Below are 21,028 nucleotides of genomic sequence, written 5' to 3'. Positions count from 1 at the left end.
TTGGTGAATTGAAAAAGCATTCTTTATATGGTTGGGTTTTTGAAAAACAGAGGAAGGTTTAAAAAAAAAAAAAGTTTCCATTTGCCCTTATGGAGAAGCACTGAATCAGTCAAAATGCAGTTAAATGCAGCAGCACAAAGGGGCTTGAAACACGAGGCCCGAGGTGCTCTGTGTTCAGAGGCAAGTCTGAGCTGGCTTTAGAAGTCACAATGATGTGTTTTCACCTCTCTCCTTGAATAACGACAGTGACATTGGGAATGATTATCAATTTCTTCTTTTATTTTGTTCATTCCAGGCACTTAGTGAGTGCTCTCAAGCTTAAATTATCTAAATTAGTCTAACACTCAAATTAATGCATTTTTTCAACATTTCTAGCAGCCAAAAATGACTTGTCAAAACAACACGCACAGCTGAATAATTGCAGTATAAACTCTTGTTGTGTCCTTGAATATTCATGTAATGTTAAGAGTTGAGAGCCAAACAGATGTTTTTTTTCCCCGACATTGTCTGGAAATATTCAGCAGCAGCGTGTCAAGTTGAGACAAGATGTTTACAAATCTGGGCAGCTGGCGAGGCATACATTCCAAAAATGTAACAAGATCCAGAAACCTTTAATGATTTTTGGCTAATGTCTGCAGTAAAGTATAAAATATAAAACATAAATGACTTGCCTGCCTTCATCAGCATTGAATACATCCAAGTTTATGGAGGGGAGAAGGAGGAAGCGACTGCTAAATCCAAATGTGTCTGTTCTTCAGGCTCAGTTTCTGTGTTTCCAAACATTGTATGGAGATTCTAGTATTTGGAGGATTTGTTTCAGCTTTGCACTTGAACCAATAGCAATGAAGAATTCAGGAGTGGTCAGGTTTACTTATTGACTCTTTCCCTGACCCTGTTTACTTCTGTGGAGTCACACTGACATATTGATTGGATGTATTAATATAATACATTGATCTACCGTGGTGGTGTATGGAAGCATCAGCAAGCAAGTCAAACATCACTCAGAAGATAGTCTTTTGATCAATAAAACAACAAGACTGACAGCTACAGCCATTCTAGCATCTCTGTGAAGCTGTAATTGATGTGTTTTGAGCTAAATGCTAAAAAGAGCATGCTTACATTGGATTGACAATGGTACCATTTTTTACATGGTAAAAATTGGCATTAAACACAAAGTAAAGCCGAGGCTGATGGGAATTCTATTTGTTTTGCAGGTGTTTTTCATAAAATATGTATTGGACGAATACAAACATAGCACTTAATAGTTAAGTAAACGTGAATGCAAAACGTTATGGTTAGGGATGTCCCGATCACCTTTTTTTGCTCCCGATCCGATTCCGATCATTTGATTTTGACAATCTGCCGATACCGATTTTTCCCGATCCGATCTTTATGCAATGCATTAAGAGAAAAAAAAGGTAACAGATAACGGCTGGTCATCCAACGCGATGAATTCAGCTATCTTGGCTGTTATTGTGTTGGCCTTTTCACTGTTCTGGGGCAGTTTCTCTTTCCTTTTGAAAGTCTCTGAAAGTGTTGGTTGTTTCAGTGCCGATACCGGAGTGGCCGCTGTGTACTCGTCGTGTTGTTGTTTGTGTTTGTTTCTCAGGTAGTGTATTAGATTGGTCCTGTTGAACGTAGCTCTGTTCTTTCCACCACGCGGAACCTCCGCCTTGCAAACATTGCATCTGGCTGTTACACTGCCTTCGCTTTCAATTTCATAATACTTCCAAACTCCTGACATTTTCTCTGTCCCGACTCCCGAGTCACCAGCTGAACGTAGCCTCTCGTTAGTTTACTGCTACTATTAGACACTGCGCCCACTCTGTTGCCAGATTTCAGAGAAATAAGCAACCAGGTCTATGAAAACAAGCCCAAAGAAAGCAACACATACATGATGTTGTGTAATTTTAAACCAAAACATGGTCATTTTTGTTTTGTAACATTAAATTAAAAAAAAATATTTTATATAATTTTTTTTTTTTAAAAATCCCGATCCCCGATTTTTTTCTCCCGATCCCCGATTTGTTGAAAATCACGTGATCGGCTCCGATCCCCGATCACGTGATCGGATCGGGACATCTCTAGTTATGGTACTGCATCCAATAGTTGCCTAGAGATTCTTAAAAAAAAACTTAAAATGTAACCTTATGAAAAAGAGTTCACCATATTCAGTAGTTTATCCTCTGGGAACAATGATGCTCGTTGAGTTTTTTATCCGGACCAGCCTGTGGTAGATGACCCCTGCTGCTAAAAATGTGATGTTCAAATGGACTTCCTCAGCCTTTGAAATGTGTACAGATGGCTTCAAACTGTTTTAAGAGCTGCACACTGCGACACAACCCAGATAGGACATGATTCTGGGTCAACTTTGATTGATTTAAGGAAGTAAATGGGTCATTTGTGGCAATGGTGAGGGGGTTTTTGCTCCCAGAATGGCTCATCTCTACTGCACCACATACAGTATGCAGTAAGTGGGGCCAAATGCAGCAAACTATTTGTAATCTGGTTAAGAGTTAGGTCTTAAAAGGGGTACAGTGTGGCTTGGGTCTGGCTAAATTCTGCACAATACCAAGGTTAAGTTTGTGTCCTCGCTGCCATATTGCATGTCTTCATCACTTTTGTTGCTTGGCAGAATGTGGGCCAAATGTAAGTATTAATGTGGTCCGTACTGGGCTTCACTAATTAGCTTTCTGGGTGTCTGGATGGTTTCAACACAATAGAGGTTTCTCAATACTCTAATTTCCCCTCCTCGACTCCTCGGTCCTCCGGTAGTGACCCGGAAATTAATTTCAGCGCGCCATGTTGAAGGACATCTCATTTCTCTAAATGCACACCGAGGATCGAGCGTCGAGGAGGCTCTCTGGAGGAGCTCTAACCGAGGATACACTGATGGTTCCTCCACGGACGCATTTCCGGGAACAGCGGAGGCGTGACGCACGGCCGGACTTATCTCAGCCAATCACAGCTCTGCATGCATGACCTGGATATTATTTTATTAACTGCTTTCATCACGATGCGATGTTTACAGTGAGAACAGCTGTGAGGTCCTGCAGAAAGCAGAGCAGTGTGTAACATATATATCACTCAGTATAACAGGCCTACTCTCTTTATTTGCTTTAGTTTAGTAGATATCTACAAAGAGTCGATATTTTTCTAAAACCATTTAGTGCTTCACATAATAAAATACACAACGGCTGTAGCCTGATTATGCTTTAGGAGCTGTAGGTGTGTGTGGTGTAGGTGTGTGTGTGTGTGTGGTACAGTGTGTAGGTGTGTGTGTGGTACAGTGTGTAGGTGTGTGTGGTACAGTGTGTAGGTGTGTGGTACAGTGTATAGGTGTGTGTGGTACAGTGTGTAGGTGTGTGTGTTGTACAGTGCATAGATGCAGCGGACAGACGGGTCTCAGTTGGTTTGGTGTCCTATGCTTACTTTTAATACTTGTAAATACAACTTTTGGCCCGTAATTTCAATTCCCCATTTCAGCGACCCGAGAGAGAGGGGGGGATATATCCAGTCTCTGGTTGTGTTACGTTATTATGAGAGTGCTCTCATACTGGTTTGATTCTGAAATTGTATATATTTATATAAATATATACATATATATATATATATATATATGTGTGTGTGTGTCCGCATCTGTAGCCTGTTATTGTCTCATTATACCGCACTGTCAATGAATTAAAAGTAAATCGTCATGACATGAACACATCTGTCCATCAGACAGAGGGCTGCTGTGCCTCCTGTCATCATTAATAGACGTCTCTTTAAAATGACCGCTCAGAGGAGAGGAGTTCTCATTTCTCTAACCGCCTGCTGCTTCCCCTCCTCTCTCCTCGGTTCCCCTCCTCAGTCCTCCGCTCGCATCTCCTGTGGGCGGGACTAAGTCTCGAGGATAGGAGTCGAGGAGGGGAAATTAGAGTATTGAGAAACCTCTAATGTCCTGATGTCAGCTGTCCTGTGTGAATGCTGCCTTAATGCAGCAACAGCCGGCTTCACACTCAGTTACAAATCTTCATGCTTGGCAAATATGCCCAACTTGTTTTTTAACATTCCGTCTGGCAATCTTCCAGTCACAAGCTTTGATCTGTAACTGCTTGCCAAGTCAGAAAGAAAGAGTTTTAGAGAAGTCTCAGGTTCACGTTAGGGCAAGCGTCTGCCTTGCTGATGCTGCTGGGGCAATGTCTCACAGTAAATGTCTCCTCTGAAGCGAGCAAATGTGACGGTGAGTTGATTGAAGAACATCATTCTTGGCTAAACACGCACAAAATTGCAATTTTAATAGAAGAAATTGAAGCATGCGTTGATTATGACACATTTTAAGCTTGGTTTCATAAAGCAAATACAGTCCATGCTGTTAACAGTGTTTGGAAACATGAGGCACTTTCATTTCTCCCTCCCTGTCAGTCTCTATCATGCAGGCTATTGATTGTACCGAAGGGTTAGTTTTGGTGGTGGGGGGGGGTAAACAGAGCTGTTTATTCAGCTCTGTCAGCATAACTTCCTGCTTGCCTTCTAATTACTCTCTACACAACATGTCTCTGATAACTAGCAGTGTGCCCAATCCGATTCAATGTCAGGAAACACATCAGGGACTGATACTCCTGACTTGTTTAGGCCCGCTGTTCAATCCCAAACCTCTTTCTGCCACTCTGTCTTTTTATGTGATCACTCTCTGTTTATGCCTTTCAGTTCATCTGTCCTCTGTTTGTGCCTCCCTTTTCCCTTTCCTTTCCTTTCCTATCCCCCTCATATCTAAAATCTCTGCTCATTTGTCAAGCTTTGTCTAAGCTTTCCATGTCTATTCAGGCTCTTTGTTTAATCTAATTTCCTGTGATATATTCCATTTTCAAAAAGACAATATCTAAGACTTTTTAAATGTCACCTGAATTTGGTTTGATATAATATATGATGAAAGCAGACACAATCAACCATACAGTTAACAAAGACTACACATTGACATTAGGAAATAATCATTTGAAGTTAAAGGAGGAATCTTTTAGGTCTGTACCTGAATATCCGAATATTCATTCGTTGGAGTACTATTCGGGTTTCAATTTCGTTATTCGATTCATTCAATTTGGTGAAATCTCCAATGCCAGAGAGCGTGTGCCTCTTCGGGGGGTGCTAACACTTAACCATACACTTTATCGTTTCTCCGTCTTTATATGTAGATATGACGTTTCTCCGTTAATCTCCATGACGTTGTTTCCATAGCAACAACAACTTCCTGTCAACAGCGCTAACTCTCCTTCAAAATAAAAGCATGTCCATAAAAAATAGGAAGCCATGCCAAATTACACTTAAGACATATACAACTGCAACAAAAGTAACAAACACAATGCGATATCTTTTTCAATTTCAAAGAACACAAATTGGGTTACATTAACAATTAACTATAAAACAACAATACTGTAGAACAGGGGTGTCAAACTCAATTTCATCGTGGGCCACATTAGCATTATGGTTGCACTCAAAGGGCAGGTTGTAACTATATAAATATACATATATAAATACATAATATATATGAAATAATGTATTATATTATTGCCTCTGCATTGGATTTTTATTGGATAGGGTAATAACTTTGTAATTATGTCTGAAAGCAGCAGTCTAGGGCAAATAATTGCAAGTCTCTTCAGTGCGCATGTCACAAAATTAGATGCATTATGGGACATGCGGTTTATGGGCAACATGCTTCTGTAAAATAAGATGGAGCTATATTAATCCCCGTGGGGAAATTCAGTAGTTTAACAGCAACAGGGTAAGATTGAAAAACAGGACAGCACAGATTCACACAGATTAATACAATTAAGGATAAATAAAAATAAGAAATAACTATAAAATAAGAAATTAATTAAAATGAACATATATAGATATACTGTAAAGTAGCATGTAACTGTATAATAAACGTATTATATTCTTTGCAAGCTCTTGCGGGCCACATAAAATGAAGTCGCGGGCCGGATTAGGCCCCCGGGCCTTGAGTTTGACACCCCTGCTGTAGAATAACAAAAAGAATGCCGTGAATAAACCGAAATACACGTGTTGAAGGGGTTCGCTGCTGATTACTACGCCCCCCCCTCCCCCCGCGCGGGCCGAATATTCGCTGCTGATTACTACCGGATATCTGGAGCCCGAAAAATGGTATTCGGGACAGCCCTATAATTTTTAAGCCAAAAGGTATATTTATGTTCACTAATACAAGCATAACTTCTGGAGACTGCAAGTCTTCACAGCAGCATCCAGCTTCAAATGTTGGAGTAATCAACAAGCCGATGGTTGACACTATGAAGTGGTAAAATGTCAACCTAGATCCAGAATCAGTAGCGATTGCCATCTTGGGCAGAATAACTGCTCACACCATAAAGTGGTACATCAAAATTGTCATTGTTTAGAAAATTGGTAAAGAAAACAAAGACGAGATTCAAACTACTTTTGTCATACCACATGGGAAATCCAAAGTTGTTCCAAACAAAAGTGAAAAGCGGGCAGACATATAGACGATGGAGGCACATTGTCGCTCATATGTGACATTTTCAGAATGACTTTCCGGGAAACATTCGGTGGTTCCAGGTGTGTCAGAACCTTCACACAGTTTATTGAAAATAAGTATTTGTACCTTTCTTTCTGTCGCAAAACTGTCCACAAACCAATTTGCTTTTGTGGAGCCTTTTGTACTTACACAGGGAAGGTTAAATAGAAGAGGCAGGTGCTACACAGCTCCAATGGCTTTCTCCATTATCCAATATGTGGAGCTCGGTTTTCTTGCTAATGCCAATTTTAAAGTGAAAATGTACCAAAGTTGAAGTTGATGCATAACATTTGTCGCTGAATTGCCATGATTTTTCACTAAAATCGAATCACCTCTAAATGCTGGTATGAGGGGGCGTTAAAAATAAAAATCTCGAATGGATATTAAAGTAATTTGCATGTTTTCTTTATTTTAAAGACCTTAAACACTGTTGTTAATACTAATGCTGGGGTAATGCTAAAGGATAGGCATTTTCAAGTATTTTCTGTTGGTTGTTGGTATACTTCTTTTAAAAACATGACACATTGTCCAAATGTAAACATGCTCAACCATGTTGAGCTATTTACAGTGGAGACGTATCAGAAAATGTCCAAACACTTTAATCAATGACCATGAATATACACTTTGGTGTCAGTCCCTCAGAATCATAGTGATGATTTATTTCTTCAAAAACACAGATAAACCAATTTCAGCACTGACAGAACCCCGAATAAAGCAGCAGTCAATGCACTAGCAAAAAAGTGTTTTCAATAATTGCCCGTTTTTGTTCGATAAGTAAAGTCTCTGTGCCGCAGGTTGAAAGGAATTTAGGGGAAAATTACAAAATCACATCCTGCAGTACAACATGAAACATTTGAACAGTGGGTAACAAAAAAGTAAATTGCAGCACTTGACATCACGAAATGGGAATTCACTGACATTTACAGATTTATTGGTAGTGGAAGGGCATTTTCTTGGAACAATGCCACTTTATAGAACAAGTCCGCTTTGATTTAACAACGCTAATGTGATGGGAGAGGAGAAAGCATGTTGCAATATCGCTGTTGAAATGTGAAAACCTCGTCATCTGTCGGTATGTTTGATGTTTCACTTCAATTGGGGAACTACCTGCGAGAAAGTCTATGATGATGAAGCTCTCTCCAAACCAATTGGTTGATGTAAAACATGCACTATAATTGGGTCAAAGACAAAGGCTCTCTTTCTCACTGTTACATTTTTGTTTCACGCAAGGGATTCGCTTTGTTCTGGAATATTCTAATAGAATACAAGCTGTAATTAAGTCATAAAAATGTATATAAACTGGATTTTACAATTCAAATTCTTCATTGGCTTTAATAAAGACACTGCAGGACTTTTTATGGATGTTGCTTTGCTTTCTTTTCGGTGTCTCTGTGATGTTTTTGAGGCCTAGGGTCGCACCAGAGGGCCCATCCCTCTCTCTTCCGAATTGCATTACACACAGCAGGGTGCCACGGTGTACAGTACGTGAACACACCTCAAACTGATTGAACCTCCTCTTGTCTGATGTCTCTTTCTTTTGCTCTTCTCCCACTTGTCTCCCCCTTTCTCTGCCTCCAGCTAAGCCTAAGAACTCTGTCAACGTTGTGACCGTTCAGGCCGAGACCAAGTCGGTGGTGGTGGCCACGTGCGAGGCAATGGACGGCAAACCAGCGGCCACCATCAAATGGTTGGGGTCAGTTGGAGGCAACCACACCACCACCAACACCACCAACGGGCCGGATGGCACAGTGACGGTTCGCAGCGAGTACCGCCTGGTTCCCACGGCAGCAGATAACGGCAGGGAGGTGACCTGCATGGTGGAGCAGAAGACTCAGGATCGACCGTGGGCTCACACCGTCCAGCTCTCGGTGGAATGTAAGAAACACTTAACACCTTTTTACATGATAATGTCTTCTTGAGCTTAAATAACGCATAGGCACTAGGTTGATCTTTTTCCATATGGGTCATAAAAGGATACAAATAACTTCATAGATAGATCTGTGCCTTGCCAGAGTCTTTAGGTGTTTAATTTGGCATACGTTTCACCACTTATCTATGAAGAACAAACATTGCACATTTATATCCTCTCTACTACACAGCGATAATGAGGAGGTGATCATTTTATAATAGTGTGCAACACTTTCTTCGCACACCTCCATTCTAAAGCACCTCCCAGTCTCTTCTCAAATGACAAAAACAACATCTGGTTTATTTGCTTTAACAGCTGAGAACACCTTTTTAGTTTATCAGGGTTTCCAACATGAAACAATAACATAAACACACAGTGCAGAGAAACTGATGAAGGGTATGGGTGATATTTGAGGACAAATATTCACTCCTAGTCTTGGCTTAAGTAGTTTTAAATCTAGTTGTAACCCCGCAAGACCTTGGTATATCAATCCACCAACTGATCCAATAGCAACAACATACCTGAGGCCTGTACTACGAAGCCGGATTTTCGCTTAGCCGGCTAACTTGCTCTGGAGCAGGTTAGGTTCCAGGATAAGAGATCAACTCAGTGAAAGCACCGCCTGCTGACCAATCAGAGCTCAGTGTGCAGAGTTTAAAGCGATCCAGTCATATTACAGGAGAAAGGAAATACAGAAAAGCTGCCGTTGCAGGAAAGACGGCTGCCAAAAATCAACCGACTGTGTGAACGTGAACATTAATAGAATATCACCTTCCATCTTCAGAGCAATCTGACTAATATAACATTAGCGTTAAGAAAGCTTACTTACGGAGCCCTGGAGGGTTCATAGAGAGAAAAATTCTTAAAACGAGGCTACGTTTTATTAATTTGTGCGCACGAGATGTAATTTGTGGCCTCAATTTAAATAAAAGGAGGCCACGTTTTATTAATACGATATACTTTCTCGTTCGCACAAGATACTTTCTTACGGTTAGACACATCGAACTGCCCGATTATTACGCCATATCATTAGTTTTATGAACAAGATGTCCAGTCGCCAGGGCGTGTGTGTGTGTGTGTGTGTGTGTATGTGTGGGCATTTGTTTTCAGAAGATATTATGATAGTGCGCACAAGAAAGTATATTGTGCGCACAAATTAATAAAACGTGACCTCGTTTTATTTATTTTTCTCTCTGTGAACCCTCCAGGGCTCCGTACTTACCGTACTTTTCGGACTACAAAGCGCACCTGCATATAAGCCGCAGCAGCTAAATTGTCCGTCTGTCTTGCTCTCGTTCTGTCTCTCGGTTCCACTTTTACTTTGGCGTGCTACCTGTCTCACTCTTTTCCGGCCTCCAGCTATTCCTGCTGGAGCCCGCCGCTTAAAGGTGGCGGGTGCGGACCGGTCATAGAGCCCATAGCGTTAAAGGTGGTTAATTTTACCTGTAAAATCCATAGATTTAGGAGGTTCCCTAGTGGCCGTTAGCTGTACAAAAAAATGGGGAAAAAAGTCGCGGCTTATAGTCCGAAAAGTACGGTACTTAAATATCTGCTACAACATAAGTAACCGGATCAAAGTAACATTACGTACAGTCCGCGGCGCTGTGAGTGCAGACGTCGATGTGTCCCATTATTGAATTATTGAAGACATTATTATTTGTCTAATATTATAGTTTACTTTTCATTCACGAAGTATGACGCTGCGCTGTCAGGACGCTTGTCCATGTTTGTGATTGGTCAAATGTTGCTAACCCCGCCCCTTTCACGTGAACGCCATCAGCCGGACAGAGAGAAACCCTGACTTGAGTTACCGAGTTGATAACCAGCGTCGTAGCACCGCTTAGCGAGATCGCGTGTGTTTTGGGTTAGGTAAGCCAGATGACTCAAACATATCCAGGGTCTGTTGAACTGGATTCGTAGTACAGGCCTCTGGCATAGACTACATTCAGTTTGTTATTATGACTCTCCATCCACATAAATGTGTGTTAATGTGTTCCTTTGCTGATTAGCAGAACAACAACAGGTATAGTTTCCATCAAGGTGTTTGTGTTCGCCACCGTTTCACCTTTGTTATGAATGTGTTGGCATATTGTGACAAATGCATCCAGAATTGTATAATTACGCACAATATGAGGAAAGGCGAAACTGATGCCGAGTGATAACACGCAATTTCACACCCAAAGACCTCATTTTAAAAATATATTTTAAAATAAATAGCATAAAATCACCTTTCTTCATTTCTGGAGTGTATCAAATCAAGGAGATATGTTTACACACAAATGTACACACACACATTTTAGCTTTCTTCTAATCCATTCATTTCCACAGGATTAAAACAGGCGACAGGTTCAGCGTGGCTTTACAGAGACTTAGTGAAGCTGACAGCATTGTCTCACCTTTGTGACCTCCTGCAGTTTCCTGCAAAGATGGAACAGATTGTCTTTGTCTTTTTATAATCTGCCATTTTTAGAGCACACACACGCAAGTAATCAAAAGTGCCTGTCAAGCTGGAGCAAGACGTAACCAGCAATGTGTTTTAAAAAACGGATTCCACAAGAACAAGAGACCCTGAGTATGGGGGCTGAAGACACAGGGTCATGCCTGCAATTCAAGCTGTCCAATTAACTGGCTTTAAAGCAACATATAAACAAAGTGTGCATCTCAGTGTGTAATTAATCACATTTAGCATCTCATGTGTGCAGCCTTTGTGAGTGTGTTGGCGTCTGCAATAACAGAATGCAGAGAGACAGAACATGATAGTTTAAGGATGTGGACATAATGACATCTCTGTACACTCCTTTTTCCTAAATGTAATTCTAACTCCAACACCAAACATTTATCGGGGTACATTGTCATCACTCTTGAAGCCTGGGTCCTCACAATCAATCAATCAATCAATCAATCAATCAATCAATCAATCAATCAATCAATCAATCAATCAATCAATCAATCAATGTTTATTTATATAGCCCAATATCACAAATGTTACATTTGTCTCAGTGGTCTTCACAGTGTGTACAGAATATCAGTATGACAATACGACACCCTCTGTCCTTAGACCCTCACATCGTACAGGAATAACTTCCAAAGAAAACCCAGTTTAAAGGGAAAAATGGGAGAAACCTCAGGGAGAGCAACAGAGGAGGGATCCCTCTCCCAGGACGGACAGACGTGCAATAGATGCCGTGTGTAAATTGAAAAGATAATACATTTGCAACATAGGTAGTCCAAATGTTTGGAAATGCATGTGTGTATAATAGGAAGATGAATCCACGAGGATATCCATCCAGGACCTATGATCCAGGACCACAGCCACGACTCAAGATCCAGCGCTCGCGATCCAGGACACAGGACCGCAGGATCATCCATGACTCCGGATCCCAGCGTATATAGACACCAAAAAGAAAGACATTTGGGGAAGCTGGGTTAATCGGAACATGAGTGTACACGGGTATAGACAGAGAGAAGGAAGAAGTAAGATGTCCCCCGACAAACTAAGCCTATATCAGCAAAACTAGGGGCTGAATCTAATCAGCCCTAACTATAAGCTTTATCAAAAAGGAAGGTCTTAAGCGCACTCTTAAAAACGGATAGGGTGTCTGCCGCCCGAACACAAACTGGAAGCTGATTCCACAAATGTGGAGCTTGATAAGAAAAGGCTCTGGCTCCCATTGTACTTTTAAAGATTCTAGGAACAACCAACAACCCTGCATTCTTGGAACGCAATGCCCTAGTAGGACAGTAGGGTATAATGAGTTCTTTAAGGTAAGATGGCGCCTGCCCATTAAGGGCTTTGTAGGCGAGAAGAATAATTTTAAATTCTATCCTGTGTTCTATAGGGAGCCAGTGTAAGGCAGCCAGAACAGGAGTAATGTGGTCCCTTTTCCTAACTCTGATTAGTACACGAGCCGCAGCATTTTGAATCAGCTGAAGCGACTTGATTGACTTCTTAGTACTCCCTGATAATAAAGAGTTACAATAATCCAGCCTAGAAGTAACAAATGCATGGACTAGTTTCTCTGCATTGTTTTGAGGCAAGATATGCCTGATTTTTGCAATGTTACGTAGATGGAAGTAGGCGGTCCTTGAAATTGATTTTATGTGGGCGTTAAAGGATAAATCCTGATCAAATATAACACCAAGATTCCTTACAGTCTCACTGGAGGCCAAATTAATGCCATCCATAGTTAGTATGTCTTTAGATAATTTGTTTCGTAGATTCTTCGGGCCAAGTACAATAACTTCAGTTTTGGTCGTGTTTAACATCAAAAAGTTTAAGGTCATCCACGTTTTTAAGTCCTTAAGGCAGTCTTGAATTTTATTTAGATGATTAATTTCATCAGGCTTGATTGATAAATATAGTTGAGTATCATCCGCATAACAATGAAAGTTTACAGAATGATTCCTTATAATATTGCCTAACGGAAGCATATATAATGTGAACAAAATAGGTCCGAGCACTGAGCCCTGTGGCACTCCATGGCTAACTTTGGTTTGCGTGGAAGATTCATCGTTAACACGTACAAACTGAGAGCGTTCAGATAGATAAGACCTAAACCAGCCTAAAGCAGTTCCCTGTATGCCAACTAAGTGCTCTAGTCTTTGCAATAGGATATCATGGTCGATAGTATCAAATGCAGCACTGAGATCGAGCAAAACAAGAATAGAGACAAGTCCCTTGTCTGAGGCTATTAGAATATCATTTGTGACTTTAACCAGAGCTGTCTCTGTGCTATGATGTGTTCTAAAGCCAGACTGAAAATCTTCAAATAAATCATTGTTTTTTAAGTAATCACACAACTGTTTTGCGACCGCTTTCTCAAGAATTTTTGAGAGGAACGGAAGATTAGAAATAGGTCTATAGTTGGCTAAAACCTCTGGATCGAGGTTGTGCTTTTTAAGAAGCGGTTTTATCACTGCTACTTTGAATGATTGTGGAACATAGCCTGATAATAAAGACATATTCATAATATTTAATAAAGAAGTGCTAATTAATGGAAAAACTTCCTTCAACAGCTTAGTTGGAATTGGGTCTAACATGCACGTTGATGGTTTAGAAGAGAGAATCATTGAATGTAATTGTTCAAGGTTAATGGCTGAAAAGCATTCTAGTTTACTATCTAGTGTAATATTAGAACTTACGATTCCGGGAGCTGTTGATAACACTATACTGGTCGAAGGCAAGAGGTCATTAATTTTGTTTCTAAGTGTAACAATTTTATCGTTAAAAAAGCACATAAAATCATTACTACTGAGTGCTAAGGGAATAGAAGGCTCAATGGAGCTGTGGCTCTCTGTCAGCCTGGCTACAGTGCTGAAAAGAAATCTTGCATTATTCTTATTCTCATCTATTAATGAAGAGTAGTAGGCTGCTCTCGCTTTACGCAGTGCTTTCTTATATTCATTGAGAGTAATATGCCAAATTAAACGAGATTCTTCAAGTTTAGTGGAACGCCATATCCTTTCAAGTTGTCTAGACTTTTGCTTTATTTTGCGGGTTTCGGCATTATGCCATGGAGCTAATCTATGTTGTTTTATTTTCTTCTTTTTCAAAGGAGCAACAGAGTCTAATTTTATTCGCAGCGCATCTATAGCACTATCAACAACATGATCAATTTGGGGTGGTGTACATTTTGTATAAGTTTCCTCCCCTACATGCAGACATGCTATCGAGTTAAGTATTGGTTGAATCTCTTCCTTAAATGTGGCTATAGCACTAACAGATAGGTTTCTGCTGCAAGAGCTTTTGACTAATGCTTTGTAGTCTAGTAACAGTACTTCAAAAGTTACTAAGAAATGGTCGGATAAAGCAGGATTATGCGGTTCGACTAATAGTTGCTCAATTTCAATACCATAAGTCAGAACAAGGTCGAGAGTGTGATTATAACAGTGGGTTGGTTTATTTACACTCTGACAGAAACCAACAGAATCTAATATAGAGTTAAATGCAACAGTAAGGCTATTTTTATCATCGTCAACATGAATATTAAAGTCACGATACAGTGACGATACACTGTAACAAATAAGATTGGCTGCAAAGTTTTCCAGGTCGGATGCGTAAGACTAAAAACGAGGCTTTCAAAAGAGGTATAATTACATTTTGGTTTAGTATTGATAAGTAAACTTGAGTCAAAGATTGCTGCAACTCCACCTCCTCGGCCCGTGCCTCGAGCAATATGAGTGTTGACATGGCTGGGTGGAGTGGCCTCATTTATGCTGACATATTCTTCATGTCTCAACCAAGTTTCAGTGAGACAGCATATATCAATATTATAATCTGATATTAAATCATTTACCAATATTGCTTTAGATGCTAGAGATCTTATGTTTAAGAGACCACATTTATAGGCAGGACAAGGATAGGCAGACAGGAGCACACACTTAACACACTGACTCCTCACTGTGTGTGGGTTAGTTTAGCGCTGGTGTGAGGAATCATGTCTCCTGTCTGCGCTGCAACTCAGATCTGCTTTTATAGGTCAGTGCTCTCTAGGAGGAACACACACTTCACATTACACACTCCCACACACTGTCTTCTACCCATACTCCCCTCTGTCTCGTTCTCTCTCTTGGTCAGTCTCTCTCTGTGTGAAGAGCTTGTTTTAACTCCTTACATGCTTTGGTTTGCATTCACTGTGAAACAAAGAAAAACACTTATGATAGTGACTCTAACTGATTTTCTCATCCTCCCAACATAAGTGTGCTTTGCATGTGTGGAGAAAAGCTCTTTAAGGTAGCAGGGTTTTTACTCCGGATACAGCACAGCTTACACACCTCACCTTAACACACATTCCTTTCAGTCTTGAAGTGAGGTTTTCCGTGTGTTGTAACAATTTGAAACAGATTAAAGGGGTTGTCCAGATCTTTTAAAGACGGGTTGTATCATGTATTTATCCCTTGTTAGAAGATGCAAGTCAGAAGTGTGGCACAAAGGCTGCAATGTACTGTTGAAGTGGCCAACAATTATTTAGCCACCCAAAAAAAAAGTGTATACATTTTAATCTACAGTAGCTGGTCTACATCTGCCTTGATCGCTACTTTGTTTGTGTCATTGTGGGTCTTATAGTTAGTTCGTATTCAACAAAGTGGGTCTTTTTAGATGGCTAAAATATGTTTTTCTGCCGCCCCCTGCCGTAAATACCCTTTACTCGTCTAGAGCTTTTCTGTATGTGTCGTAAAGAAGGAAGTTGCTCACATAGGTCTAAATAAACAACAGTCTGCCTTTATCTTAGTGGTGTTTTGCTCAACCAATGCGACTTTGATGTACCGTACTTTTCGGACTATAAAGCGCACCTGCATATAAGCCGCAGCAGCTAAATTGTCCGTCTGTCTTGCTCTCGTTCTGTCTCTCGGTTCCACTTTTACTTTGGCGCGCTACCTGTCTCACTCTTTTCCGGCCTCCAGCTTTTCCTGCTGGAGCCCGCCCTTAGAGGTGGCGGGCGCGGACCGGTCCTAGAGCCCATAGCGTTAAAGGTGGTTAATTTTACCTTTGAAATCCATAGATTTAGGAGGTTCCCTAGTGGCCGTTAGCTGTACAAAGAAAATGGGGAAAAAAGTCGCGGCTTATAGTCGGAAAAGTACGGTAGTTGATTCTTGGCCTAATATTACTTCAAACAACCCCACTTTAAACAATCCAAACTATCCCTTTAACAGAGTGGTGCAGGAATGAGTCCTAAAATCCATGACCTGTGGTTCACACACCAATCTTCATCCATATCTATGTCACCGATAGGCAATTCACTTTCCTTAACATCCCGTTCTCTCTTTCAGACCCCCCCTCTGTGTCCATAGAAGGATATGACAACAACTGGTACGTCGGGCGCTCAGACGCCGTGCTGCTCTGCATGGCCAGCGGCAACCCTGTGCCCACCACCATCACCTGGACCGCGTAAGAGCCACTCTCCATCTGTGATTGTTGATGTAATCACGACAGCACTGTGCACAGCAGTCCTCCGTCTTAAACGATAATCACCCACTAATTTCATGATAAACACAAATGTTCTTAACTTCTCATCCTGGTGGACAGATGGTGTGCTGTGCTGGGTTTTGTGAGAGTGTGTTTCTGATGAATATTGAGCAGGGAGACAGAACGGCTGTTCACATGTCTGTGATTCTGCTCACACTAATGCCGTTTGAATACCAAAGTGACATTTTTTTCTCGTTTCTCATCCCTATCGGTTCCCGACTTTTTCTGTTTCTTCTTTCTCATTTTTCTCTCCCCCCTCTCTCATCGATTTGTCTTTTTGATATTCTTATACTTCATCTTGTTTTATCCAATATCTCGAAAGCATATGGTCTACCGGCTGTTTTTCTTACATTTTATTTCTCCCTCTTTCTGTCCTCTCATCTTTTTTTCTGTCATCCCTCATTCTCCTGTCCTTTTCTTCTTCTCCCTTCATACCTCCCATCCATCCCTCTTTCCTTCCTTTTCTTAATTCATCTTTTCTTCCCTCCAGGGCGTCGGGGGCGATGCCAGACACAGTGGAGGTGAGCGGCAACAAGTTGACGGTGAGGAAGGTGGACGACGCCGTCAACACCACTTTCATCTGTGAGGTCAAGAACAAGCACGGGGCCAGCAGGCACCAGATCACCACCATCGTCATCGGTGAGTCCATCAACACACAAACACAGCGTGGACGTTTTTATACACACAACAGCAGAGATGTCTAGCTGCACATATGATAAAAACCTCACAACATCCCATACAACACAATGGGACCATTTTCTCAAACAGCATGCTTTCACTGCCTGCACACACACACACACACACACACACACACACACACACACACACACACACACACACACACACACACACACACACACACACACACACACACACACACACACACACACACACACACACACACACACACACACACACGCGCACCTATAATCACACTTGTTAGATGATGCTACTCCATACATTATCGCGTTATCGGGTGTGCACCTTCACACACTACTATTGACACATTTAAGAGACATGCACATACATTTGCACACATGCATGTACAGAAACATAAATCCCTCTTTCACACACACACACACACACACACACACACACACACACACACACACACACACACACACACACACACACACACACACACACACACACACACACACACACACACACACACACACATGCTGGGATCAGGGCTGCGATCAGAGCTGCAGGGATGCTTGTCTCTCTCAATCTTCACATTGGAATTGTATCCGTCTCTTTCTCCTTTGCTGGCCCGCTTTCAGCAAAGCGCAACAGAGGCTTTTGATTGACCCCTTTTACCCACAGCAGGGCCAAATTGCAGGACAAGGGCCAACTCCAAATGTTTTTAACTTCAGTTCGAAAACCACTCTCTTGAAAACGGGGATCTATATGGCCACGACGTGGCAGGAAACTGTAGCCCTGCTGGACACACATTACACGTGAATGGTGGTTTATGAGTCTGAGGCCCTGGTTGCAGCGTTCTGGCCCTGCGGTGGACACGCCGGTGGTGGGGTTGTTGGAAGATTTTTTCTAAATTCTTATTCATGTTGGTGTGAGCCAGTTTGCCCAGGTTTGTTTCTCTTTCTCTTTTTTCTTGTTTTTTATAATGTTTCCCTTTTTTTCATCCACTATTTCTTTTGCACATCAACTAACACCTTCTAAGCACTGAAGTCTTTCTGTGTACTGTTTAAGTCTTCTCTTCAGTCCAGCACGAGGATTCCGGTCATGTCTGCATGCACTCTTGATCTTTCTGCTGGGTCTTGACTTTTGACGTTTGCTAGTCTGGTGATCCGGCTTCTGTTGGCACGGGGTTCAGTCTGGGTTTTTCCCTTTCCATCTGTCCTTTGACACTTTCACACATTGATCCGATACACACATATACTCCTGAACACGCAATCAGGAACACTCAAACCCAGGAACATGTCGGCATTCTGAGTTGCCTCACTGCGCATCAGCAGGCAGGGCTAGGACGCTTTCTTTATCGCTGTGTTTGTTCCCGCAGTGTTGCACTCCACACTGCGTGTTTGAGCGGTCAAACTGCTTCCCTTCTTTCTTCTTCCACTTATTTTCTGAGGAATTAGTTTGGATAATCACCATGCTAAGGTTACAACAAAACAAACCAAAAACAACATCAACTATTTTGCCAAAGACAGAGGTAAAGCTACATTTAGAAAAATCTGTGGAAAATTGGAGCTGGAGATTTTGCATGATCTCCTGGGAAAACAAAGATGCTTTGTAGCCCGGCGGTGTGTTGGGGGGGATGTGTGGGAGGTTCAGAAGTGGCTAAGCTGCTACTGTTCTGGCTGGAAGCATAGCACTGTGACTGACTCAAAATATCATGGAGGGTACTCTCGCCCCTTCCAGCACACACAAAAACATACAGTAGGAATCCTTTACATGTAAAATCTCCACATATTTACTCACACACACATACTTTTTTTTAACTTTTTTTATCGTTTCAAGTACCTGAGATCAAGCCCAGGCTTTGTGATCCACCCCCCCTCTGTGCTGAATGTGTCTTTGGTATTAAACTGTGTGCCTGTGTTCCAACGCAGGATGGGTATAAAGTAACGTAGCGCATTAATCTTTCAGTTTAATACATTTAATTATAGAAGGTAGCGCCTTAATCTTTCAGTTTAATACATTTAATTATAGAAGATGGGCCAGTTGGCTCTTTGCTGAGGGAACAAACAAAGATGGCAGCATTTATATACTCTTCCCTTTTTGTGTTTTATTGTCTTACAAACTTATCCAAAGAGTGCATAGGGAATGGTTTGTGACTTAGAGAAACAACTTAAGTGATAAGAATAACATTGGCTATTAAGGGATTCACAACTGTGATTCGATGTGTACATGCGGCCTCTTTAACTATCCCTTCATCTCACCTTATTTTCTGTGTTTGTACTGTGAATTAAATGTGAATTGCGTTTTTGCATCATTACTTTTGATTCTTTAATAATATCAGCTTGACACAATCTCATGTAAAATGGACCTGGACTTAAGGAAGAACTACCATATACATGAAACTGGCCAAAATAGTCCTTTTATCAGAAAATGAATATTCTAGCATTCCAAATGTGCATTAAATGAACTCTTCTTGGTGGTGACAGTAGGTGAATCATAAACTATTATGAGAACCTCCCTTAAAAACAATTGGGTCACCCCCCCCCCCCCCCCCCTCCCTCAGATCCACAGCCCAATGGCTATTTACAATCTATTTATTTTGCAATGGTCCAAATATGAAGGAAGCCTACAGGACAACTCTCAACACTCCGTATGGCCAGTCTGCCACTAGTAGTGAATCACAATTCAAAGCAATGACATCATTATATTCACCTTTCTAAAATATGATTTTTATAAATGGCCCAACAACTCATTTCCAAATGTGAGTTACTAATTAAAGCACACACCAGCAGCCTGAGCAGTGAACCCATTGAACCAATTAGTCATGTGTCTTGAATACCGCCTGTCTGTGTTGGAAGTCTGGCCCAGAAAATGAGTGTTGTCTTTATTTTTCCATTATTTGAAAGCACTGCAATAGTTATATGCTGTCAAGTAGACCTATATTTGTTCTTCTTGTTGAGCTCACCGTTGACAAAGCACCTCCAACCTTGATGAACTTTTATGGTTTTATGTTCTCAGCAATGTACTTTTCTCTATGTCAATATGTTTACGTCAACCACATACAGCTTATACTCTTTGAAACCTTTGGTTACATAGTTAATAATAATTTGATTACATTTGTTAGCGGTTTTACAGGGGCTCAAAGACGCTTTACAGATATAGTGAAGAGAAGAGAAAAGAAAGGAACAACAAATAAATAGTTAAAGTCAAATAATACAAAAACAATCACACATTAAAAGCCAGATTGAAGAGGTGAGTTTTTGTGAGTTTTCTGAACGTGGTGAGGTCAGTGCAGTCTCTGATAGGTTGTGGGAGTGAGTTCCAGAGGGAGGGGGCAGCGACGGTCCCCCCAGGTCCGGTGATTGATGTGGCTGGGGATGGATAGGAGGTTGGCTTCTGATGAGCGGAGGCAGCGTGGTGGTGCAGCAGGTCTGTGAGGTAGGGAGGGGGCTGATTGTTGAGGGCTTTGTAAGTAATCAGGAGGACTTTGAAGTTGATTCTTTGACGGACGGGGAGACTGTGGAGGTTCTGGAGGACAGGAGTGATGTGGTCTCGGGAGCGGGTGTGGGTGAGGAGGCGGGCAGCAGAGTTCTGGATATGTTGGAGTTTATTGAGGAGGTTGGATGGTATGCCGTAGACTAGAGGATGCATGAATCAGGGTTTCAGCAGCAGAGGAGGAGAGTGATGGGCGGAGACGGGCAATGTTTTTGAGGTGGAAAAAGGCGGTCCTGGTGATGTGATTGATGTGGTGGTTGAATTTGAGCTGACTGTCGAAGATGACTCCGAGGTTGCGGATGTGAGGGGGGGGAGATAGAGTGTGGCTGTAATGGTGAAGTTGAAATTCTGGATGTCTTTGATACGGGATGGGGGGCCGATGATGATGTCTGATTTGGCACTGTTCAGTTGGAGATAGTTTGTTTGCATCCATGCTTTTATTTCTAGAGACAGTTGGTGAGAGTGGAGTGTGTTGTGG

The 21,028-nt window shown here is 41.5% G+C and overlaps 1 protein-coding gene across 1 annotated transcript in view; it reads left to right on the top strand.

Moving 5' to 3' along the window:
- The window catches only part of LOC117455223 (poliovirus receptor homolog), a 197,900-nt gene that overhangs the window by 150,411 nt on the left and 26,461 nt on the right, over positions 1 to 21,028 (top strand). The window contains exons 4-6 of the mRNA XM_034094635.1: positions 8,114 to 8,410; positions 16,215 to 16,332; positions 16,901 to 17,049. Coding sequence (XP_033950526.1) covers positions 8,114 to 8,410; positions 16,215 to 16,332; positions 16,901 to 17,049 — 564 coding nt within the window. The remainder of the gene's footprint in view (positions 1 to 8,113; positions 8,411 to 16,214; positions 16,333 to 16,900; positions 17,050 to 21,028) is intronic.

The sequence above is a fragment of the Pseudochaenichthys georgianus genome, chromosome 11 (genome assembly GCF_902827115.2).
Source record: "Pseudochaenichthys georgianus chromosome 11, fPseGeo1.2, whole genome shotgun sequence".
In the NCBI taxonomy this organism is placed as follows: domain Eukaryota; kingdom Metazoa; phylum Chordata; class Actinopteri; order Perciformes; family Channichthyidae; genus Pseudochaenichthys; species Pseudochaenichthys georgianus.
This window is presented reverse-complemented; position numbering and strand designations above follow the sequence as displayed.